At 42.0% G+C, this 21,375-nt stretch overlaps 1 protein-coding gene across 5 annotated transcripts in view; it reads right to left on the reverse strand.

Annotated features, from left to right (window-relative positions):
- Window positions 1-21,375, reverse strand: part of RABGAP1L (RAB GTPase activating protein 1 like) — a 223,838-nt gene that overhangs the window by 196,105 nt on the left and 6,358 nt on the right. For 3 of the 5 annotated variants that reach the window (XM_054073599.1, XM_054073600.1, XM_054073603.1), the window contains exons 2-10: window positions 15,340-15,480; window positions 13,130-13,284; window positions 11,730-11,922; window positions 9,768-9,978; window positions 8,011-8,185; window positions 7,131-7,291; window positions 6,206-6,316; window positions 3,336-3,402; window positions 898-1,000 (exon numbers count right to left, since the gene is read on the reverse strand). In XM_054073599.1, coding sequence (XP_053929574.1) covers window positions 898-1,000; window positions 3,336-3,402; window positions 6,206-6,316; window positions 7,131-7,291; window positions 8,011-8,185; window positions 9,768-9,978; window positions 11,730-11,922; window positions 13,130-13,264 — 1,156 coding nt within the window. In that variant the 5' untranslated portion in view covers window positions 13,265-13,284; window positions 15,340-15,480. Of the gene's footprint in view, window positions 1-897; window positions 1,001-3,335; window positions 3,403-6,205; window positions 6,317-7,130; window positions 7,292-8,010; window positions 8,186-9,767; window positions 9,979-11,729; window positions 11,923-13,129; window positions 13,296-15,338; window positions 15,481-21,375 lie in introns of all 5 variants that reach the window. The other 2 variants (XM_054073601.1, XM_054073602.1) reach the window with 2 other exon arrangements.

Here is a 21,375-nt window from a genome sequence, read left to right on the forward strand (position 1 = left end):
GGAAATATTTGTCACAGAGAGGTAGGAACCCTTGTTTTGCATTACAATGGGATCTTCCTTGCAAGAAGCACAGATTTTTGAAATAAACATTTAGAATCAGACATTACAGACCCAGAGGCTCTCTCGTCTTAGCAGATCAAAGAGGCAAGCAAGCACTTAAAAACACCCAAAACCAACAACACGAAAGCCCCACAAAACTAAACCACACACACACAAAAAACCATATCATAAAACAGAACTGTGCCAAGCTGCACAGCAAGAGTTTTGCCTCAATGCTACTAGAAAAACGTGGTGCAAAAATCCACCAGTAAGAACAGTGACAGGGGCTGGACGTCGATTCGGGTTTAAGCACTGAGGCGAGCTCTGCCCTTCATAGGAAATGAACTCCAGATTTGCACTCAACCCCTTCACATCACACCAGAGAACATCGGTTCCAGCAGTCAGAACCTCAGCTGTATACTCAGCACCCGAGCGTATTGCTTCCAGCTGCCCGGAGACGAATGGGACGTAAAGCTGCTTGTGATCAACTAACCTCAAAACTAAAAGGGAGAGAACAGCAATGCCTATGACGTGGCAGGGGGGTTGCAACTGGATGATCTCTACGGTCCCTTCCAACCCAAAATATCCCATGATTCTATGATACGTACTGCTTTGCTGAGCACAGAAAGTGCCAACTAACAGGGCACAGGCCCATGTCTCCACGTCAGCAACACACAGTTCTGCAAACATTTATTCTCATTTCTATGTTGCATTTGTTTATACATAAAAGTTGCCAGCCACGGACTCTTGGAACGTAACAGTATACGTACTCAGACACAGGCACTGGGATTCCCAGGAGGAAATACATACGCCATCCTCACGTCAGGTAAAACCAATTTACAAATGAAATTAAATTACCTTTAGGAGTTTCCTCATTAAGTACTGGAAACACGGATGCATTAGGATTCCACATTCCAGTAATAACATAAGCCTTCCCATCAGAACTCTTTCCCATGGATTCCTAAAAACAAAGCCATACAGAAACCTATGAGAGTCATGGTTAGAGATGAAATAGAGCGAGCATGGGCAAAGAGTTCCAGGAACTTCAGAATACCACTATGTTTGCTTTAGAGAATGCAATCTAAATAAAGAACATGAAATAATGGATCGAGAAAGGTAACGGGGAAATAAAAGAGAAAGACGGAACAGTAGAAGAGGAACACTAAGGAAACAAACACAGAATCGTTTATCCGCATGCTTTTAAAATATCAATTTTAGTCAGAAAAGCATCCGGGGATGCCTGCCACTAACTGCCGAGCAGCCGAGGGGGTTGTTAGGAGAGGATGAGCTACAAGAGACTCCACAAAACTAAACGAACCCTGTGGGACACAAAGAACTGACCCAGGAAGTAAACTTAACAGATTAAGACTTTAACGACTCCAACTGATAGACCAAGCTGTTTTTTCCCACTCTAAAATTATACCTCCACCAGATTTTTCCCCAGGTTGCTTAGGCATGGAGTTACATTTGTAAGTACGTCATTGGAGCACAATTCCAGTCCATAGGAACTCGGATAGAAAGAGCCCGATGTCAGGACAATATGCAAGTAAAGTCAGAACAGACACATACAATAAAGTCAGTAACAGCAACGCCCCCACAGCTGCTTGAAACAACCTTACACTACACATCTGTCACTCCTACAAATAATGCCTGCAGACCCGCTACAAAGAACCAGAGGACATGACCTGCACGGTGAACTGTTCCTAATGTGAGGCAACTGCGCGCGTCCTGAGGGTTTCTGGGAGAGCTCACGTGGACCCAACAGGCCTGTGGGGTGGCCTCTATAGATAGAATCACAGAATGGTTTGGGTTGGAAAGGACCTCAAAACCACTCCCTGCCATGGGCAGGGACACCTCCCACTGGCTCAGGCTGCCCAAGGCCCATCCAACCTGGCCTGGAACCCCTCCAGGGATGGGGCAGCCACAGCTTCCCTGGGCAACCTGGGCCAGGGCCTCACCACCCTCATGGTGAAGAAATTCCTCCTTCTGTCCAGTCTAAATCTGCCCCTCTCCAGTTTATCCCCATTCCCCCTCATCCTATCCCCACAAGCCTTTGTGAACAGCCCCTCTCCAGCTTTCCTGGAGCCCCTTCAGGCACTGGAAGGTCAATCTACGGTCTCCTCGGAACCTTCTCCTCTCCAGGCTGAACAACTCCAACTCTCTCAGCCTGACCTCGTATGGGAGCTGCTCCAGTCAAGATGAAAGGACACCGGCATTCCTACTGCAATCCAATTTGTGGTAGAGCAGTAACAGTGACCGAATTCTCCAGATTTAAATTGGCAGAAAGGCGGTTGAAAGGAAACAAATTGAGATGTATACACTATTGCCAAAAAATGAGCTAATAAGTAGTCAGATCCATGAGCTAATAAGTTGTCAGATCCAGTTGCTAAATACACTTGGAATGGAAATGGAAATAGAATCATAGGTGGAGCCAAAACAGAAACGCAAATATACAGTCCCTACAGTGAAAATGTGCTACACAGATTTACAGAAGACAGTTCAATATACTCCTTAACTCACTGTAATCTATTCTTTATTTAAATAATAAAAATGGAAAATCAGAACTAATGTCAGAAAATAAAACCAGAAAAAGTTAGCTAGTAGATACAAACAGGGAAATAAAACAGTCTGACTAGAGAACCAAAAAGTGACAGCTAGAGTCGTCAACGCGAGTAAAGAACTGGACCAGGCAAAACAGGGATAATTGCACAGCCACAAAACAAAGGACTGCTTCACCTCAAGCACTTCCTGACTTGAAAACGTTTGTATTCTTATCCACAAGTGAAAGCAAAGCAATAGCAGCACAGAAAGTGTATTTTTTCGCAGTTCTCTTAGAAAAAGCTCATAAGAAATGAGGACTGAAAGAGACAAGTTAATACTTGGAGCTCAGTAAGAATGTAAATTCAAATGAAGCAAATAGAGGCAACATTCTCAGCATCTTAGAAAACAAGAACGGTTCCCTGAAGCTCAACTATAAAAAGTCATTTGCTCTATATTTTTAGGCGCCATGCTTAACTAAGTTTCCTGTGTTATCTTGAACAACCAGCCGTCAGCTGACCTCATCAGCATCTTCACCAACTACGCAAAAAACAGATGTCACAGCTTTGGACACTAATTGAAATGTCTCACCCACTGTAGGTAAAAGGTTTGGTTCTAGTTTGAAGATATAAAGCCCGGGATTTAAGAAAAAAAAAAAACCCTACAAAACCAAAGAGATGAGAGGTTTACTTGGTCGGGGTTCTGTTTGTTTTTAAATCATCCCTATCTCACTAAACATGATTAGATCCAAGTATTACCATGTCTAGTAAATGCATGTCGCTGTTCTTCACGTTCCGTCCGGGGCTTAGCAGCATCCCAAAGCATCTGTGAGGTTTATTAAAAAAGAAAAAAAAGGAAAAAAAGAGATAGATATTAGCTTTTCAAATTATGAAAGTGTTTTCTTGACTAAAATGGCCCAGCCACCTGCTGCTTCCAATCTAAAAAAAAAGACCTTTCTTAGCAACTTTTATTAATGTTACAGCAATGCTCAGGAAACATCACGGTATATATTCTAGAGATGATAGCAACACTGCTTTCCAGAATGAAGATGACAGAAATTAGCATCTGACCAGTGAACAATCAATTATTCTTAAAGACAACTTAGAATACAGAGTTTAAAGATAACCACAGTTTCTATATATTAGCGATGGGCTCTGGGCAAAAAGAAATCCACTTTCTGCCCAGCCCATTTTAACAATTGTTTTCATACAACCTTATAAGAAGCTATTCATTCTGTCACCCATAACATCACGTAGCATTACAGGCCCTTCAAAAAAATCCAGTTTGTTCGATTTTTAGACCTTCACTCTTTATTTTTCAAAGCAGAACTTCTGTATTATCCCTGGCCTCAAATTCCAGTCCAATAATTCAACAAGAAAATGTTCTAAAGCACATTCCTAACACCTTCAGACTTTGGAACTTTCTGAACATTGAAGGCAAAAAAATCCAGGTCTGCAGTTTCTGCAAATCACCTTTATCTTTCTCTCCTTTGAAAATACTTTATTATGAATGAAAACACACCCAACTTGAAAGCAATTGCACCATGAAATGTTACAGAAAAGTGGGGTCGTATTTCAGAGGGCTTCGCTTTGAGGATTTTTCTCCTGTACAGCTCAACTCTCTAACGATCGGTCACATCACCTTTCATCACTGGCTCTCAGAACAACGTAAGCCAGGAGTGATCTCTGTAAGCAGCCCGAGCCAAACCCCCACCAAAAAGGGGACCAACCTGAATCGGGGTGCCCGGAGCCTTGCCAAGTCAAGCTCTAAGCACCTCTGAGAACAGAGAATGAACGTTCTCCTTGGCAACCTGTTCCAGTGCTGAGCACCCCTCGTGCTGACCACGACCGGCCCAGCTCCGCAGGGCACTTTCCAGTGAAGTAACGTCCATTGACTCTAATTCTACAGCTCTGCACCACCAAGAGAGTCTGGCTCCATCTCCTCCAAACCCTTCCTCTAGGTATTTGAATGCCACAGGAATTGCCCCTCATTCCCACCTTCTCCAAGCCTGAACACAAGCAGTTCTGTTGCCCGGGCAACTCGCTGACTCAAATGAAAAGTTAAGTTTTTCAGCAAACGTACATTGTAAGGAAAACCCAGGTCAAGGGCCGAAGTAACTTAAGCAAGACGAACCTGCTGTATCCTCCAAACCCAGGCGCGGGCCCTGCCTCAGCACCAGGAGGCGGCAGGGTTCTCCCAGCTACGCCAGCTTTGCTTTGAGACCGAAACCCTTCAGACCAAAGGCCAAATTTCCTCAGCAACAACATTTTTTCCCATTACATTTTCCACTAAGAAATACTTTTGAAGGCACATTAAACACTGAGAAGCTCAGAGTCCAATGTAACCTGAATTGACCTTTTATACCAGTTTTGAATTTTAATAATATGCAGGGTAAGTACATAAAATGACTTGCACGCCTGCGTCTGTCATGTCAGTTAAATAACGCTTTATCAGCAAAGCTTGTGGTGATAAAAATAACTTCCTAATCGAATATCCTAAACAACATCACAATACAAGCTCATTTCTAAGGAAAGCAGCTCTGCTTTTGGCAGAAAAAAAAGAACAACAATCAGATGCTATTCAGAAATACTTAAAAGAGTTCATTGTTCATTAACTGAATTCTGAAGCCAAAATAATTTGAATTAAAAATATATGGAAAAGAGGATTTTTCTAAAAGCCAACGAGCAGCAAAAGCACAATGTTACAACGCACAAGAACAATGATAAATTCTGCTGTACATTCATTGTCTAAAATTTCAGTCTCATTTTGAAGCAAGAGCTTGAAAGCAAGTCGAGAGATCAGGCTCAGATTTTGGGAGAACTGTGGAGGTTTTTTCTTGATTCTCGTGTCATCCTGAATTCAACTACAATTGAATTGTTACTTGTTTGTTAAGATTGCCATCTGGTGGCATGGGTTAGTCTTAAAACTTGAGCTATTGAGAAGGAATTTCCTAATTTAAATTAATGCAATATATGCTACTACAGAAGTAACAAGAGTCCGCTGTTAACGAGCAATTAATTAAAGGTTATTCTTCACATGCACAGTCCACTTCTCATGCAAATGCTCTACACACACGGTCAGATTATAGTGTCCAAAAGGGATCCCCCTCACATAATTTCTGAGTTATCAGCCGTTCCTGAGCTCTTCGCCATCACTTGAAGAAAATCATTAGAGCCGTATTATAACAAAACTACAAAGGAATCCTACTCATTTCAGAGACTCCACTAAAATACTGCTGCTTCTAACAAGCAGGTTGAGTCCAAACTTATTCTGTTCCAGTACGGATCTCAGTCTAACACATGTCAAGGTTTAACACTGCTCAGACAACCTAACCTGGTTACTAAACAGAGATGCTGGTAATGCAGCAGGACAATAAATGCATGGGTTTGCACTAAGCAAAAACAACAGAAAGCAAAATCAAAAGCATTTGAATGTCCGAAGCATCCTAACACCACATTCAAAAAGACAAATGAAAAGGACAAAACCAAGAATGTTTGACTAGTAGAGGCTACGTTTCTAGCTTTCACCTAAAAATCACACAAAAACTTCAAAAGAAATTTGAAGCTTAACTGGGAACCTAAAAATTAATTACATTAAGCAACCCGCTTTATCTTTTTAAGACTCTTACCTTTCGATGGCCAGTTCTTTGTTCGAGAGCTGCTGAACTGTAATCACCACTTTCTTCTCAATTCCCTGTTTAAGCTTGAAATATAATTTCTCTCTATCCTTCGGCACAGGGCTAAAAGAATAAAGAAACAAGTTTCTTCAGCACAGGGGCAGCACATTAACTGTTAAAACACAGAAAAGAGAGTAGCAGCCCACTTAAACTATTAACGGCTCAAGAGACCTTTTCTTCCTTCATACTTAAGATGATAAACTGGCACTGAAGAAAAACAAGACTTGAGGCTGACACTTGGTACGCTGTGTGGGGGATTTATCAGACAGCTGTATGCAAAAATGCATGGTGTTTGGGGGAGGGTTAAACGACAGCAAATACACTATGTATTGGCTAGGAAGCACAAAATAAACAGGACATTTTCACAGAAATAACTCTTATTACAAACCCTCTCTTCCACTCCAAAACATCTTGTAATTAACTGTTAGGCAAAGAATTCTCCCCATCCCCTGTAATGCTTAGAGGAGTCTACATGTTCTACATCTTCGATAAATTTGGAATTCATCAACTTATTTAAAAAAACAAACTAAAAAAAAAGAAGCAATCACTAGGCTATATTTAGTCAAGAAAATTGGTTTGACTTAAGTTTTCGACAAACTTTCCACTACCTTTTCCATTTACACAGCCCTACCTTGAGCATTCCTACCAGAAATCTCATAATTAGAAGAAACTAACTTGAAAAAGGAATCCTGAATTTTAATCTTTTGACAGAAAAGCTACAGAGAAGAAAACTGTAAAAGCAAAACAAAAGCTCCCTTTTGACAAGCAGTCCACCTATGAAAGAAGCCAAATTAATTTTACCAAAGCACAGCAGCTGTGCCTTCTGCAAGTGTTTTTTACAAAGAGATTTTTGTTTTCCCCTTTCCATTCAGAGTACCTGAAATTTCCTTTCCCATCATCTTCTTTGACTTCTAAGGAAACACTGAAAGTGTACACATCACTATCTGGAGTAGGAAGAACAAAGTCCTTAACGTGATCGGACGCTTGTTTGGAAGAACGTTTAAATGCTGTTGAGAAACTATATAAAATTCGGCTGACCTGCAGAGAAGCAAAAGAATAGTTTTATCAAAAATAAAAGATTATTTTAATGGGGTATTGTGATGTGGGTTTGAAGGTCATAAAATTACCATCACTTGCCTCCTAGATTAAGCACAAATCACGCCTCACATAACAAAAAACATTCAGTGTGCGCTTTTAATAACCAAGAAAATTCAGTAACATCTCCTGTTTCCATTCATGCCACGTTCTCTGCTCATCTAATGCTCAGTAAGTTAACATATATTAGCAGATTAGGAAAGCAACTCATGAGAGGACCCAAAGAATGTACTTTTCAGGCAGTGAATTTAACAACAACTTACAGCTGCTCTTGTAGATGCCAAAAAACAAGAGTTCTTTTACAAGCTCTGTTTTTCCACCTTAGAAAATCCTTTTCTCCTGAACTATCACACAGCTCTTCCTAAAATATTTAGGGCAGAGTACTGTAAAAGGACTCGTCGTAACTCACGAGGTCCACTCTGCAACTTTAGCCTGAAACCTCTTCAATCTTACAGGGCACTTGGAAATTTTATTGAAATACTAAAATAAAAAATATTCATGATGTTATCATTCAAGCACAAGTACCTGGCATTCTGTGAAACTCATTATATACGTGTTAATATATTTCTCAGGGCAGTATATACCATTCTCACATCTGGAATAACTTCTTAAACTACCATTTGTATCCTCTGTCCCAGTCCCAGTTCACGTTTAATACTTACCGCCTCTTTAATCTCACAGGAGAAAACGTGAATCTGGAACTCTTCAGTCCCGCAGCTGCTTTCAGTAAATGCAAAACAGTCACTCTCTGGAGTCCCATTTTGTCCACGCACACAAAACAACACCTTATAGATGGGGAAAGAGGCTATCTCCACATTGCTCGATTGATCTATTATTCTGTCACGGAAAGGAACGGGGAAGAACAAAGAAAAAGGTCAATAAAACAGATAGGTCGAGCTAAAAGGCTTTTCTGCAATTAGGTAAACAACTATCTGACCTGTAATTACTACTGAATTCAAGTACTCGAGACGCGTGGTAGGAACAGGAATGTCAGTCTTTCCAAATTTAAGATGTAAACGTTTCTGGTTGTAACACCACCTTAATTTCTTTCCTAGTCCACAATACAAACACAGCCCCTCTGTATCACACAATAACGATGACCAACACTGCTCTGCAATCGCTCATGAAAAGCACGAGTAGAAATGTACAAACCACAGCAGTCGGGAAAATGGGATTTGCGTACAAAGAGCAAAGGAAATTATCAATGTTATAAAATAATGCAGATCTGTTTAAGAAAACATTATTTATTCAGACTTCACAGGACTTTGTAGCTCAGCAAACGCCTGCTGCACATTCAGGTGAACGTTTATCACAGATCTAAGTGCTCAGACAAGGTTTTAACTTCCTCTCAGACTGAGAGCCCAAAGAATAATTCACAAACTTGAAAGAAGACAACATGGTTGGCGGTCCCACAATGGACTACTAGACAGTGAGTTAGAAACTGTAACAGCTCGAGATCCACAGTTCTCCTCCAGTGTTTCACTACTTGTCCATTCACACGCTCACCCCAAGGGTGAATAAACACGGGTTATATGGATCAGAGTCCCGTGTCTGTAACAACAAAACCAAAGTACTAATGTTCTCAAGGCAAGGAAACCCCAGAGAGGACCCGGCACACTGCAGTATCAGTGGGAGGTGTTAAATGGACAAGTGTTCTGATCCCAGAAATGGAAACACTCCTCAAAGATGACACCGGTGCCACATGAACTTTGGCGGAGCGTATTGCGTCACACACAGTTTTGTGCAGATTCTTAGGTAGTCCCTCGCTTAACAACATCCTTTGCCATTTAAGAACAAAGGAACCTGCAATTCCGCTTGCAAAACAACCTTCTTGAATGGCCACAACGGCTACAGAAGCAGGTGCACACGCCTGACATCTCGAGTCTATGTGACAGCTGCCATCGTAAAAATACACAGCGTCATTTCCTAAACTCATTATATACGTGTTAATATATTTCTCAGGGCAGTATATACCTGAGAAATGAAATAGAGCCATATGATCAAAAGAAATCTTAAATAGGCTCCAAAGAGCAAAACAGATGAAAACAATATATATGAAAACAATACACGTGAAACAGAGACCAGCATCTCAAGTCCTCCGACCAGGGAGGCCGGGAGAAAACAGGCATTATCAGCTCTCCTTTCCCAGGGTATCTCTCATTAACGCGTTTGAACAGAGATGCAGGTAGAAAGACACGCTTTTGTTGGCACTGCATGGCAACCGCCACAACCGACTGTGCAGCACACGTTAAATTGCAGCGTGCATTTTGTTGCATCAGAGGAATTTCTCAACAATAACTGTCTTCAGCAAGAACTTCAGGCACAAATCCAGCAATTCTACCGCCCAGTGCGAGTAACAAAATCAGAGTCCACCTTCCACGTGTCTGCGTATGTAAAAAAAGAAACACTTGAATGTTACCTTACAGAGCCTTCTGGAATGTTTGGAACATAGAGCGTTACAGGTAAAGGGGCGTGACTGGCGGATTTCATGCTTGCCATGGCATGTAGCGCTTCCGCTTCATTGCGAGGGGCAGACACCTTTGTGCAACCTAAGTAAGTCAGTTTGTTAAACAATACGCTGTCTTCTTCCAGGGGTTCGCTGGGAGAGGATGGCCTTGGTGCAGAGATTTCTGAAAATGAAGAAAACGCTTCTTTAACCACTTACTTTTATTTTTACACGTTGCTTTCTGAATAAGTTCCACAGCAAAATTTCCCATTTCATATGAAAATGGATATGGGAGTCAGAAGTCCAGCTCCAGCAGTAAGAAATCCATTTGGAAATTCAATGTTACTATTGTGTATTCTAGTCTAATGCATGTTTCCATAGGAACAAATGGCTTTTTGATTCTTTTTAGCAGTGCTAGAACACAATTTTTCTTTAAGCTCCATTCCACGGGTGTTCTTCTATTTAGTTTGCTTAACCTCCTTCTAATTCCTACTCATCAATTTGCATAAAGATGCTTCTAATTCTCCTCTCTCCCCGTCTCTGCAGCTCGTGTAGAACTATTAAATGTGTTTTGCATTCCTGGAATAGCTATACTGACTGCACAAAACCACCTGGGAGCTGCAGAAAAGAAACAGGAATTCATTCCTCTCCTGAGCAGAAGTGTTCCGTTTCCAGTATCACATGACTATGGATAGGGGCGGCCTCGAGGGACCTTTGCTCTTACTGTTGTTTCCTGGGTTGTTTTTTTTTTTTTAAGACATTTTAATATCTGAGAAATCAGAAGAGAGGCAGAAAAAACACTCTGTTAAGTATGGAATGAGAGTAACCTCAGTTGGAAAAGACTTCTCTGGGTCATCTAGCTTTAACTCTCGCACAAAGACCTGGTTAGATTAGGGATGGCTTCAAAACTGGATCGAGTTACTCAGGGGATCTCTTTGGAGTTCTGCATCTCCAAAGATACAGTCTATGCCGTTATTTCTACTTCTTATTACTATAGCTAGTATTACCATAACACTTAAATCATAAAGGTTGCAAAACTGAATTATTTCTATTGGGGGGGGCTGCATCTACAAGTATTTCTTTCTTCATTCATGCCCCGGGCTATGAATGTTCTGTTTGAAGTACATCAAACAGAGAGCCAGTAAGGTAAGTTTCTCAAAAACGCAGCATACGTGTAATTAAGAGAAGGGTGTTCCTATTACGCATAAACTGTCTACCTTGCTCTACCACAAAAACTCTTTTCTTTTTACTTCCCAAACAGATGCTATGGGAATTATAGGACACGATGCCACAGGAGTGCTCTGCACACTACCGGGCGAGAAAGAAATCTAATTCAAGACCCACAAGGATGGCCACAGCCTTGTATTCCTAATATTGATAACAGAAAAGCTACCATATATTTTACGTAAAATGTATACAATGTAGTTCACATACGAAGCTTCCAGTCCTCCCTTTTTCAGCAAAACTCCAAATAGCATGCAAGTACCACAACTGGTTCCTAGTAAATACCAGATCTAAAGCTGTCCTCGCTGGTGACAGAACCAGAGCTGAGACGTTTATCAGTCTGCTCAGGGTGTATCTCATTTGCGGGTAGCACCATTGATGAACACCACCCAGAAACGTCTCCCACTCCATCAGCAACATCTTGGCCTCAACCACAGGCCACTCAGCAAAGCTAAGCAATACTTGGTCGTAACTCATCGAGGGCTGGAGATAAAATGAGAATCATCCTGACCAAAAGAGAGCAGCAGAGGGTATCAATCTGATGCTAATCTATTCCTACCCATAATCCCCGACTGATGAGAAAAGGAGAGGAGGGCCTCTTCGGAATGAAGCTCCAAGAAGCTTTACATTCATTTTAAAAGTTCACTTGAAACTGCATAAAGTAAAAATAACTGCCACATATGATGGAGGGGAGAAACGCTTAAGCAGTACCTGTAGTAGACGGGTCTAAAACAAGGTGCAAAGATGGGTGATTTGTTTGAGCTGCTGACCCATCTCCAGCTGTCAGCCCGCTTGCATCACTGGAACATTCTCGGAGAGCAGGGGAATTGTTCTGGTCCTTTTCAGAACCCCTCAGAATCTCTTCCATTGCCTTCTCCAGCTGATCCTCTCCATTTGAAAATACCTGGAAGCAGAAGGAGATGACCTTTTTTAGAAGTAGTTCTGGCTTTACTTTCTCTATCATTTTTCAAACATTCTTCATTGCAAAAGTTAAGAAACTTTGCTGAACAAGACAACACACCAAGAATCAACAAAATTAAACAAAACGCTATCGTGTCACATTCCCATTTGTATAATGCACACAGTCTCACTACTAATCCGACAACCGTCCATCTAATTGCTCAAAATCTCTCTTAAAATAATGGGTTTGTGTGTTTACATCGTCCAAAGATTAACAGCCTTTGTTACAGACTTTACTTTCTTAGTCTTATCTAACCCTTTTCAGTTGTTTTGCCAATTGTCGCACACGTGAGAGGGGTGAAAGCGTACGGAAAGGACAAGAAAATGGTGAGGAACAGCCTTTCACAAGCACTGGCCTTCCAGACAAAACCCTGCCCATGTCCAGTGCGGAAGTCGCATCACAGATTCTACCTCCAGTTCCCCTGCCTCTCTCAGGCAGAGCTGCTAAAGAAGCAGATAGTGTTCAACACAGACAGAAATCATCAGTTGTAAACAGCTGCAGAGCAGTTATGAAAAGACAGACTAAGTATTTACTGTCATTTCAAGGGGAATAAATTGCTATTGTTGCAAGCGGACCAAAACCAGTAAATCAGCTACTCCAAGTCAACTGGGAAAATACGTAATTAACCAATCTGCTGTCACCCAAACGCTAAAATATTTTGCAGTTTAGAGGTGGAAAGCTTTTAGAAAAGCCTTAGCCATGCCTACAGCAGCACTAAGCAGGAAAACTGAATTCAAAACTAAAACCCAAGCCCCTCTGCGGTCTACTCCTCTGCAGCCTAATTACATGCTTTTAAGGCAACAACATTCAGAGTCTCTGATCTCTAAATAAAGATCTTCCAGCCTTTAATCTGAAGTTCATTCTTTGAAAAGAACTTTTTAAGTCCTTTTCTAATGTATAAATCCACAGAAAACTAGCAAAGCTGACTCCCGAAGAAGTTATTATATAAAAGAAAAACTGAACTGCCACTTTTGCACAGATTTGCTTAACCTGAGCAGTTGATTTCCCTGGCAATAAGCAAGGACAAAAATTATGGTCTAGGATCCTCCTCAAGCACACACAAGAGCTTTCAATTAACTAGTCAACAGAAGTCACAATCTTTGGATCAATATGAATCGTACAATGCATTCAAAACAGAGCAACAGTAAACCTTTAGCTGAGGTTTTTCATCTTTGCCAGATGTGTCCCCAGATTGCTGATGAACCAGGACAAATTCTTCATTAGTTAGCGTGGATACAGTTTCAGGAATCCGACTGGTTTTGCTAAATGACGTTCTGACTTCCATCTCAGGTCAGTATTCTCTGCCTGCCACCAGGCCGAAAAAGGAAAAATAGTAAATGGTGAGTTTTGAAGCTATAAACAACATTTAATAGGCGTAATATGAAGTTATCGAGGAATGATATAGAAGTTATATTACTGTAGGATACTATATTCCTCAAACTCTGATTTAATTGGTATAAGGAATCTTTTTTTAAACAGCAATCATGATTTTTAGGTGGTGTTTAAAAACTCTATGATTTAACAGCAGCAGCTGTTCTCCACCTGTATAAATGACATGAGCCAGTTTACTTCAGAGCTGGCTTTAGTCTTCCAGAGTCTGCTCCCTCTGCCTCCCTAATTCCTGCCCTGTGCTCTCCCTCACACAGTTAAATTTCTTACCCAGAGAAATGGGTTGTGTGAAGGCGCAGAGCACCTGAAGACTGATTTTCCAACGCCTGTGTATCAAACTGTACGCTCTCCACATGGAAACACATTTAGCAATTATGTTAAGTTTGGTTTTATTATTCTTTATACCTCTAAGTGATGAAGTCAAAGGCGATACCAAACCACATCACAACCTTCTCAGCAAATTCTCTGAAACCACCTGCAGAGTTAAAATTACCTACGCCACGTAAAAAAGGAAAAGAACGCCTATAAACATCACAGAAACCAAAATCAGGTTTCCCTTTGTCTGCATGGCAAAAAAACAAATCTAGAAACACACAGGAGAGCAAAACGATAGTCAGCCTATACGTTACAAGTTGATAAACAGAACAAAATCCATTCCTAGCCCTTGAGAAAGAGGGCAGCTGCTGTAGGTACCCACCAAATAAAGAGAGCATCACCTACATCTATTCATAATGTTCTCCGATTCCTTAGGGAATGAAAAGCTAAAAGGAAGAACACTGTCTATCAGACTTTTCATGTTTTCCATGGATCAATGTTTCTAATTTTCCTGTGTTAAAAAGAGAGACAGCACTTCCAGAGAGATTCTATACACAGCACGCCCTTCCAGAGAAGTTCTATTGCCATTTGTGTTTCCTGAGAAACACCACTTTGGACGAGTGTTGGGATTTACTGCGCTTAAGACTGAGATCGGAAGAGTCACATATAGCACAGGGGGAAACCAACTGCGACTGTTGCCTTCCCAAGGCTGGGAAGTGCCCGGAGAAGGGTGGCACAACCAAAACGTCTGAAGGAGGACAGGTTCAGCTTCACGTTGCCCTGCAGAGCTGTGCGCAGCTTCTTTCCCGGTTACCGTCCCCAAACACTCGGTGACCAAGAAAAAGAATGTAAATTTCGGTCTACCCATAGGGAACCACAAAAGCAGCACTTAAAGACAGAGGCCGTGTTCTCCACGTCTCTGAACTGGCATTATCGAATACGCTTGCCAGGAGAAGCAGTTTGGCAACTTCAGACCAACACACAAGTGTGGGAACTACTAGTTTCTTCAAGTGCGTACTCCAAGCTTGTCCTTACCAACAGCTTAAAGCACCACATCGGTGCAGACACACACCTTTTTCCATACACAACTATGTCAGCTGAACAAATGAGCACCCCGGAGCCCCCAGCCCCAATTTCCATTACAGCCCACTCCGCCCTGCTGTCAGCAGCACTCAAGCGGACACGCTCCATCCCATTTCAGCCAAAGCTCTAGACTGGCCATGGAGAACATGTGCACTACAAGCGAGAACCTCAGAGCGAACGGGCTTTTCGCTTCCTCCCCTGTTCCAGTCACATGGTATTTAGAAAGCAAAAGCTTCATACACACCATTTAACGATCAGCCTTTGATCAAAATCAGTTCTTAATGCCAGAGACAAGCTAAGGACCAAAAATCACAATCAAATCATTTTTCAAATTAAACAGCTTGAGTAAAAGTCATGTCAGAGCATAAGAACACAAGGATTATTGAAATTTATAGCATCTTAGGCAGTAAGCTCCTTAGAGGGGAAAAGTTTCTATTTTTGTCTTTTAAAGGCACATGATCTAACAACTAAGCTAAGCACTTCTGAGGAAAAGCAGCAAAAAAGAATAAAAACCTCCGAGAGAATCAGGTGTTGAGGAAGGGAAGGAGTAGAACATCTGAAGGGTTTTCTTACCCTTTAGCAAGAAGAAAAGGGACTCGTGCATTCTGGACCTTCCAGTCACCTCCAGTCAGGAGATGGTTATGTCACTTCCCTTGTGTCATTATAGTCCGTTTTTACTCATCACCGAGTTTCACACTTGAACTCCCCCTTTTCCTACAAAAGGTAAAGAACAAATGACAGTGTCACCTATTAAATTCGTACAAAAATCTAAGAATGGGTCACTAAATAACTTTTTTTTTTTACTGTCCTTTCTAATGAAAAGCTGAAAGTTAAGAACAGGAGAATTTATTCCTGACTGCATTCGTCGGAACACACAGACAGTTGTACGGTCTGCAATCATGTCAAGTTTACTCCCTGGTTAGTAGCGCACAGTCCTGGTGCGGAACGCTGCTGAAAGAGGTTTATCATGGTCTTTATCAGTTCAAAGTTACTGGGAGGGCAGTTATCAGAGGAGAGGAGAGGAGCTGACAGTCAGGGACACCCATGTCAGCAAACACAGTGTACCTCGCTCCACACATGGAGTTTAAGCTGCTAGTGCAGTTGGGTTCCATACGAACAAACGTGGCCAAGGTGTGAATCCACCTTCTGTTCTGCCAACACCGCTCCAAGGATGGAAACCACAGACCAGATGGTAACTTCCTAAAGCACCAGAGCCAGGAGTCAGAACTGCTGCTCCAGTAACGCCTTCAGAAAGATGACAACAAATTATGCTTTGAAGGTTCTCTTCGCAGTAAGAAATACTGGGAAGTTGGTGCTACTACTGCGAGGAAGTCATCTCTACGAAAGAAGGACCTTCAACAGTCACGTTCTTCCCTACAGAGAAGAAAATCTTCCCTCCACACTTCCATGAACACCACCACACAGACAAAAATGCAGAACCCAGCAACAAACACAGAGGAGGGCATTTTTCTGAACTCAGCTAAACAAAGCCTACCCCGACAAAAGGACTGAGCTTTTAAAGGAGCTATTTCAGAAAAAGGCTTTCTGAGAAACAGATTTCCAGACCAGAAGACACAGAAAAGAATTACCCAGATTTTCCTAGCTTTAAAAGGGCAATAGGGCAGATCTTGCTCTGAAAAATACCTTAAGCCCTCCAGATTCTACAAGCTGCTGCTTTTCTCTGCGAGCTTTACTGAGCAGTTTTGGTCAAGTCACTCCGTCTCTCTGCTGTACTTCACTTCCCAGTGGTTCTTTTACACAAAGTCCTGGATGAAAGCAAACTAAGCCATACTCCTTGGAACGGAGATGTCCTGCGGCCAGAGCCTGTAACTTACTACACACACGTACAGGACTAAGCTTTAGGACACCCAAACCTTGCAGCTTCTCCACTTCTAGCCAGGAAGGCATCCCAGGTTCACTGCAGCTCCCGGCTGAAAACATGGGAAGTTCGCAGCAATGCTGGAAGACCCAGGTGGGTTCAGCACTGAATCCGAGCAAGGGACACGGGATAGAAATGCTCCTCACTACTTCTCTCTCCAACTCTTCCATGTGTTTTGTATTGAACCCAGACTTGCAAAACCCCCTCCCACACGGAACCACCGGCACCTCGGGAGTGTCAGATGCCGAGGGATTGCAGGGCAGATCAGGACAGGGCACTGCGGGCAACACACAAAGAAGAACAACCAAAGGCAGAGCCACAGACGTCCCAGAAGGCAGATGCTTCGCCCACCTGATTAGACTCAAAAATTTCCTCATCAAACTGATCACCAAAGGTAAATAATGCTTTTTACACAAACCAGTTGTCAGAAGACATTTCTGGGTTTACTTCCGGTCTGTTCAGCAAATATTTCAAAATTACCCATCAAAGATCACTGTTGGTCCAGAAAATAAATTCTTTTAATTTTGTTTCAGCGTTACAATGAAAAAAAACAAATAAAAACCCTGATAGAACATAGAGCCACAAAAAGACAAGAAATAGGTAAGGCGATCTATGTGCAGATAGAAACAGGTGTTAAAAGGAAGCTTCTTGAAAGAAGGTAATAAGGAGCAGGAGAATTCATACTTTCTTTTCTCATACAAACAAAATTGGGTCCTGTGTCAAAGAGGCTTTCAAAGCCGCATGGCTTGCCTGATAATCTCGAACCCCAAATAAGATACTGCTAAAGATGTTTTACCTATTTTCAGAACTAAGGTTCCTCAAGAAAATCTCTGGGACCTTTCTGAAGGGGAATGTCCAATACGGCTGTGCAGAGATTCATCTTCTGCTATTCTGCTAAGGGACATCTGGAGTGCAAACGTACACTAAAAAGCATACTTTATTCCCTTTTTATTGAGACAACACAACGCATCACAACTGAACTTGTAAACACAGACACGACGTGACTCGTATTTCCAGTTTACTGAAGCGATGTGGTTCCATTCTGTGAGCTGGACAGACAGTGATCCACACACACACCAGAGTCTCGACCACAGCACCTCACTTCTAAGAAGAGTGTCAAAAATCTGTGTCACTGTAGCCCTTGTCCCATAACCCCACAGACCTGAGAGAGGCACGCAGAGCGCTCGCCCCGTGGGCTGCTAACATTAATGCAGCACAACTTTCCTAAGCGCTGCTTCGAATACACACAGCTTTGCCTTTCCAATGCTTTTTCATCGGAAAACTAAACGACCTTATAAAATTTCTTAATATATTTTATGTTGAATTAGTACGGCTCTTCATCTCCAAACCCCTTGTCTCTACTGATTGAGTGGACACGTGCAGAAGAAAATCTGCATAAAATCCATTTATTTAAACCCAGGTGTCATAAAATCCTTTTGCTTGAAAGGCCAACAACAGCACTATAATTTTATCCCTAATCTGAACTTCTCCTCATGTAATCTTTCTCTACGAAGCTAAGCCTGTATGTTCATACCGGCTGCTGTTTGCTTACTCATAAATCGTCTCCCAGTGCCTCATCTCTGGCAGTGAAGGACCAGGTACAGCACATTTGATGGGAAAACCACCAAACAAGCATTTGCTTGGCTTACTGATACTCTTTTCCAAGATTAAAATCAACCTAATGCAGCGATGTCTGCTGTATCACAGAATCACAGGCTGGAAAAGACCTCCTGGACCACTGAGTCCAACCATTCCTATCAACCGCTAAACCATGCATCGCTACATTTTAAAATACATATATATATATATAGGTATATAAAATTTTTTCTAATTCCCAGGAAAGCAAAGTTAGGAACAAAAGTCTTTCCAAAGGGGAAAAAAAAAAAACAAGCAACAACAAAACCAAACGAACAAAAGCTCCACAATTAGAAAGTAACCACATTGCTTATTTTGGCAATCCTGCCTCCTCTGTGAAAGCAAACGTCTACTATGCAGGCAAGGCAAATAATTAGTCTGTTCATGGATGGCAAACTGTTTTTAATTGTTGTACCGGGTGCCTGGATACCGAGGGCCTGCAGACTGCTCTTACACGTCAATCTTATAGCCGAGGAATAACAAATTAAGGAAAACAGAATCAAAAGAGAACTAGATAAACAAGAAAATGCCTGCTCTCCTTCAAAAACACACTACATCACCCTTTTCCCCAATAAATTCCAACCAGTCCTTCCTAAACACATCCCATTATGAATACTGACACATTTGTTATAAAGAAGAGAAATAGCTTTCCTGAGTTGAACCTCTGGATTATGCATAAACCACTGAACCACTTAAAAACTATACAGACTCATAGCTTGAAGTCACTCGGGGAAAATATTCGTTCTATTTATTTTAACTTTAAGACTCTGAGGGCGAGGAGCCCTTCTGGAGGAACGGCAGGCACGCGGCTGGTACTTAACCAGAGCGTGACTCAGGCAAGGGAGCAGCTGACACGGCCAAATGGAGAAGCACCATCCCTCCTCCTCAGCAGCGACCATCAGCAACTGCAAGTCAAAGGCATTAAAGATAAGAAGCAGGTTTAAAAACAAAAATCCCTTGATCTTGACAGTACATATGGGGTAGAAGAAGTACCATGAATGCCAGACGAAATACCAGCCTGGGTGTGTGCAAGAATACAAGGAAGGTTATCGGCTGCAAAGGTAGCGCCTCCATCACATTGGGTACTTCCTCTCTTTTTATTTGTGCGATTTGAGCAAATAAGAGTCACGGAGGTCAAGCTAAACCCCAGACAAACCAGAGTTAAGAATAAGGCTAGAAAGAGTCTTTTTAACAGCTATTTAAACCATTATTCAGGCCTGAGACAGGTAAGTAGCGGCATAAGCAACTTCGGTTGAAGAACAGACCACACTAGCATTGTGTCTCTGGCTGACACATTAATTAATGCTGTTTACAAGCAGGAGCAATGCTAGATAATCCAACTAGTGTTTAAACAACTTAAGGAAATATATTTTATGTTCTACAAATCAAAAGAAAAGCCTCCCTCTTCCCTAGCCCACTCCAAAAGCACACCTAACAAATAAGTGTAAATAAGGCAGCTTCAGCTACTCGAGAGATGGTATCAGTCTGCGTGTGTATCTCATTAAAAAAGACCCCAAACAGACTTACAGGTGAAGTCCTGGCAAACAGGTTTCCTTGAACAACTAGCTTAAGCCAAGTAGCTCATCCTGCCTCATGGAGAAAGCAAACAATGCAAGTAAAGCAACTCCAGGACACCCTCGCACCGTTTCTGTCACCAACTACACACAAATGCTTCAGCTTCTTCAGCCAGCAATTAATTTGGAAAACATAAAGCAGCAACAAAGAGTATCCAGTTTTTCACAGCTGGAGTTTGACAGACTTGGGTTTCCTATTTTTTCCGATTGCTACGCGACGCTTGCGGGCAGCATTCGGGCTGAAATGAGTGCCAGGCAATCTACCGAATGGCGTGGCAACTCACTCAAAAACAGTGACCTATATTCCAGAGGAAAGCAGTAGCGTAAGGCAATCATTGAGACTATTGCATGGTTTATTCCTTAACAGTAAAAACAACAGCACTGATCTAATTTAGCCTATGGAACAACCCCTCTCCATTAAACACACCAGGTCTTTTCTCCACAAGCTATAATTTCCAACAGGAATCACACGCTGTAAGGCCAAAGAGACCATACGGCACAGCAGTGCGACACAAGGCAGTAGTGACGCGGGGTGCCAAGCCTTCTCCTTGCCAAACAAGCGCCTTATAAAGTGCCACTTCCAACCCCAGCAAAACACAAGAGACGGCGATTCACTGCCAGGCTCCAACTACCTTCAAGGCTGGCAAAATCCTCCTTCCCCAAAGCCAGCCCTGGGAGCCACAACAATTGTTATCTTGAGGTTTGCAACGTGCATTTTAGGAGTCTTAGGTTTTGCAGATTCAACGTGAAATGGCGACGTTCTGCCTTTAGCCACAGAACTACCCCCATCCTACCAACCCCAGAAAACGAGGTTGCTATTTCTCATAGTGTTTCTCCAGAGCTGTTCAGCCGCGGTCAGCCCTGCGCTGCGCTCCGGGCTGCACCAGGCCATGTCTCATGCCCTCTCCCCATCTCATCTTCTTTAGTTATATCTCTTAATCTCGAGGTTTTTATTCTAGGAGTTGTCAAGCATAATCATGAGTTGTAAACGAATAACCACACCAGACACTTTCTGGTATTATTCAGCTACAGACTTTCCAAAATGACAAGGACGATGAGTTTTGATTTGACAGTCACCTGGAATTCTACTGCTTTTGTATCAGAACCGTCCAGTATTAACACTTCACAAGAAAGAAAAACATTCCCTTCATAACGTGAAACGAAACCAAGTTTGTTGAAAATAAGTACTTCCACATAAATGATTCGCTTTAAATTCTTTAGGATCCACGTCAAGATCTTGAACTGTCACTTGAACATTTAAATATTCCGATATAACATGAAAAGATGGAGACAGAAATCAGTTGTTTCAAAGACTAAGATTAACTGGAAAGCGAAACCTCATGCAAGTTAAGATAACTGAAATTGAGAACTACAGAAAGGTGAACACAGCAATTAAAAGCCACACTAAACGACCTTCTTCATAACTACTGTCCTTCTTAGCCCTACGCATGACTGCATGAAGTGCAGCAGCTCAATTAGCATTCTGATTTTTATTTGAGCAGTAAACTCTTAACACCACTG

The sequence above is a fragment of the Cuculus canorus genome, chromosome 8, assembly GCF_017976375.1.
Source record: "Cuculus canorus isolate bCucCan1 chromosome 8, bCucCan1.pri, whole genome shotgun sequence".
NCBI classification, from domain to species: domain Eukaryota; kingdom Metazoa; phylum Chordata; class Aves; order Cuculiformes; family Cuculidae; genus Cuculus; species Cuculus canorus.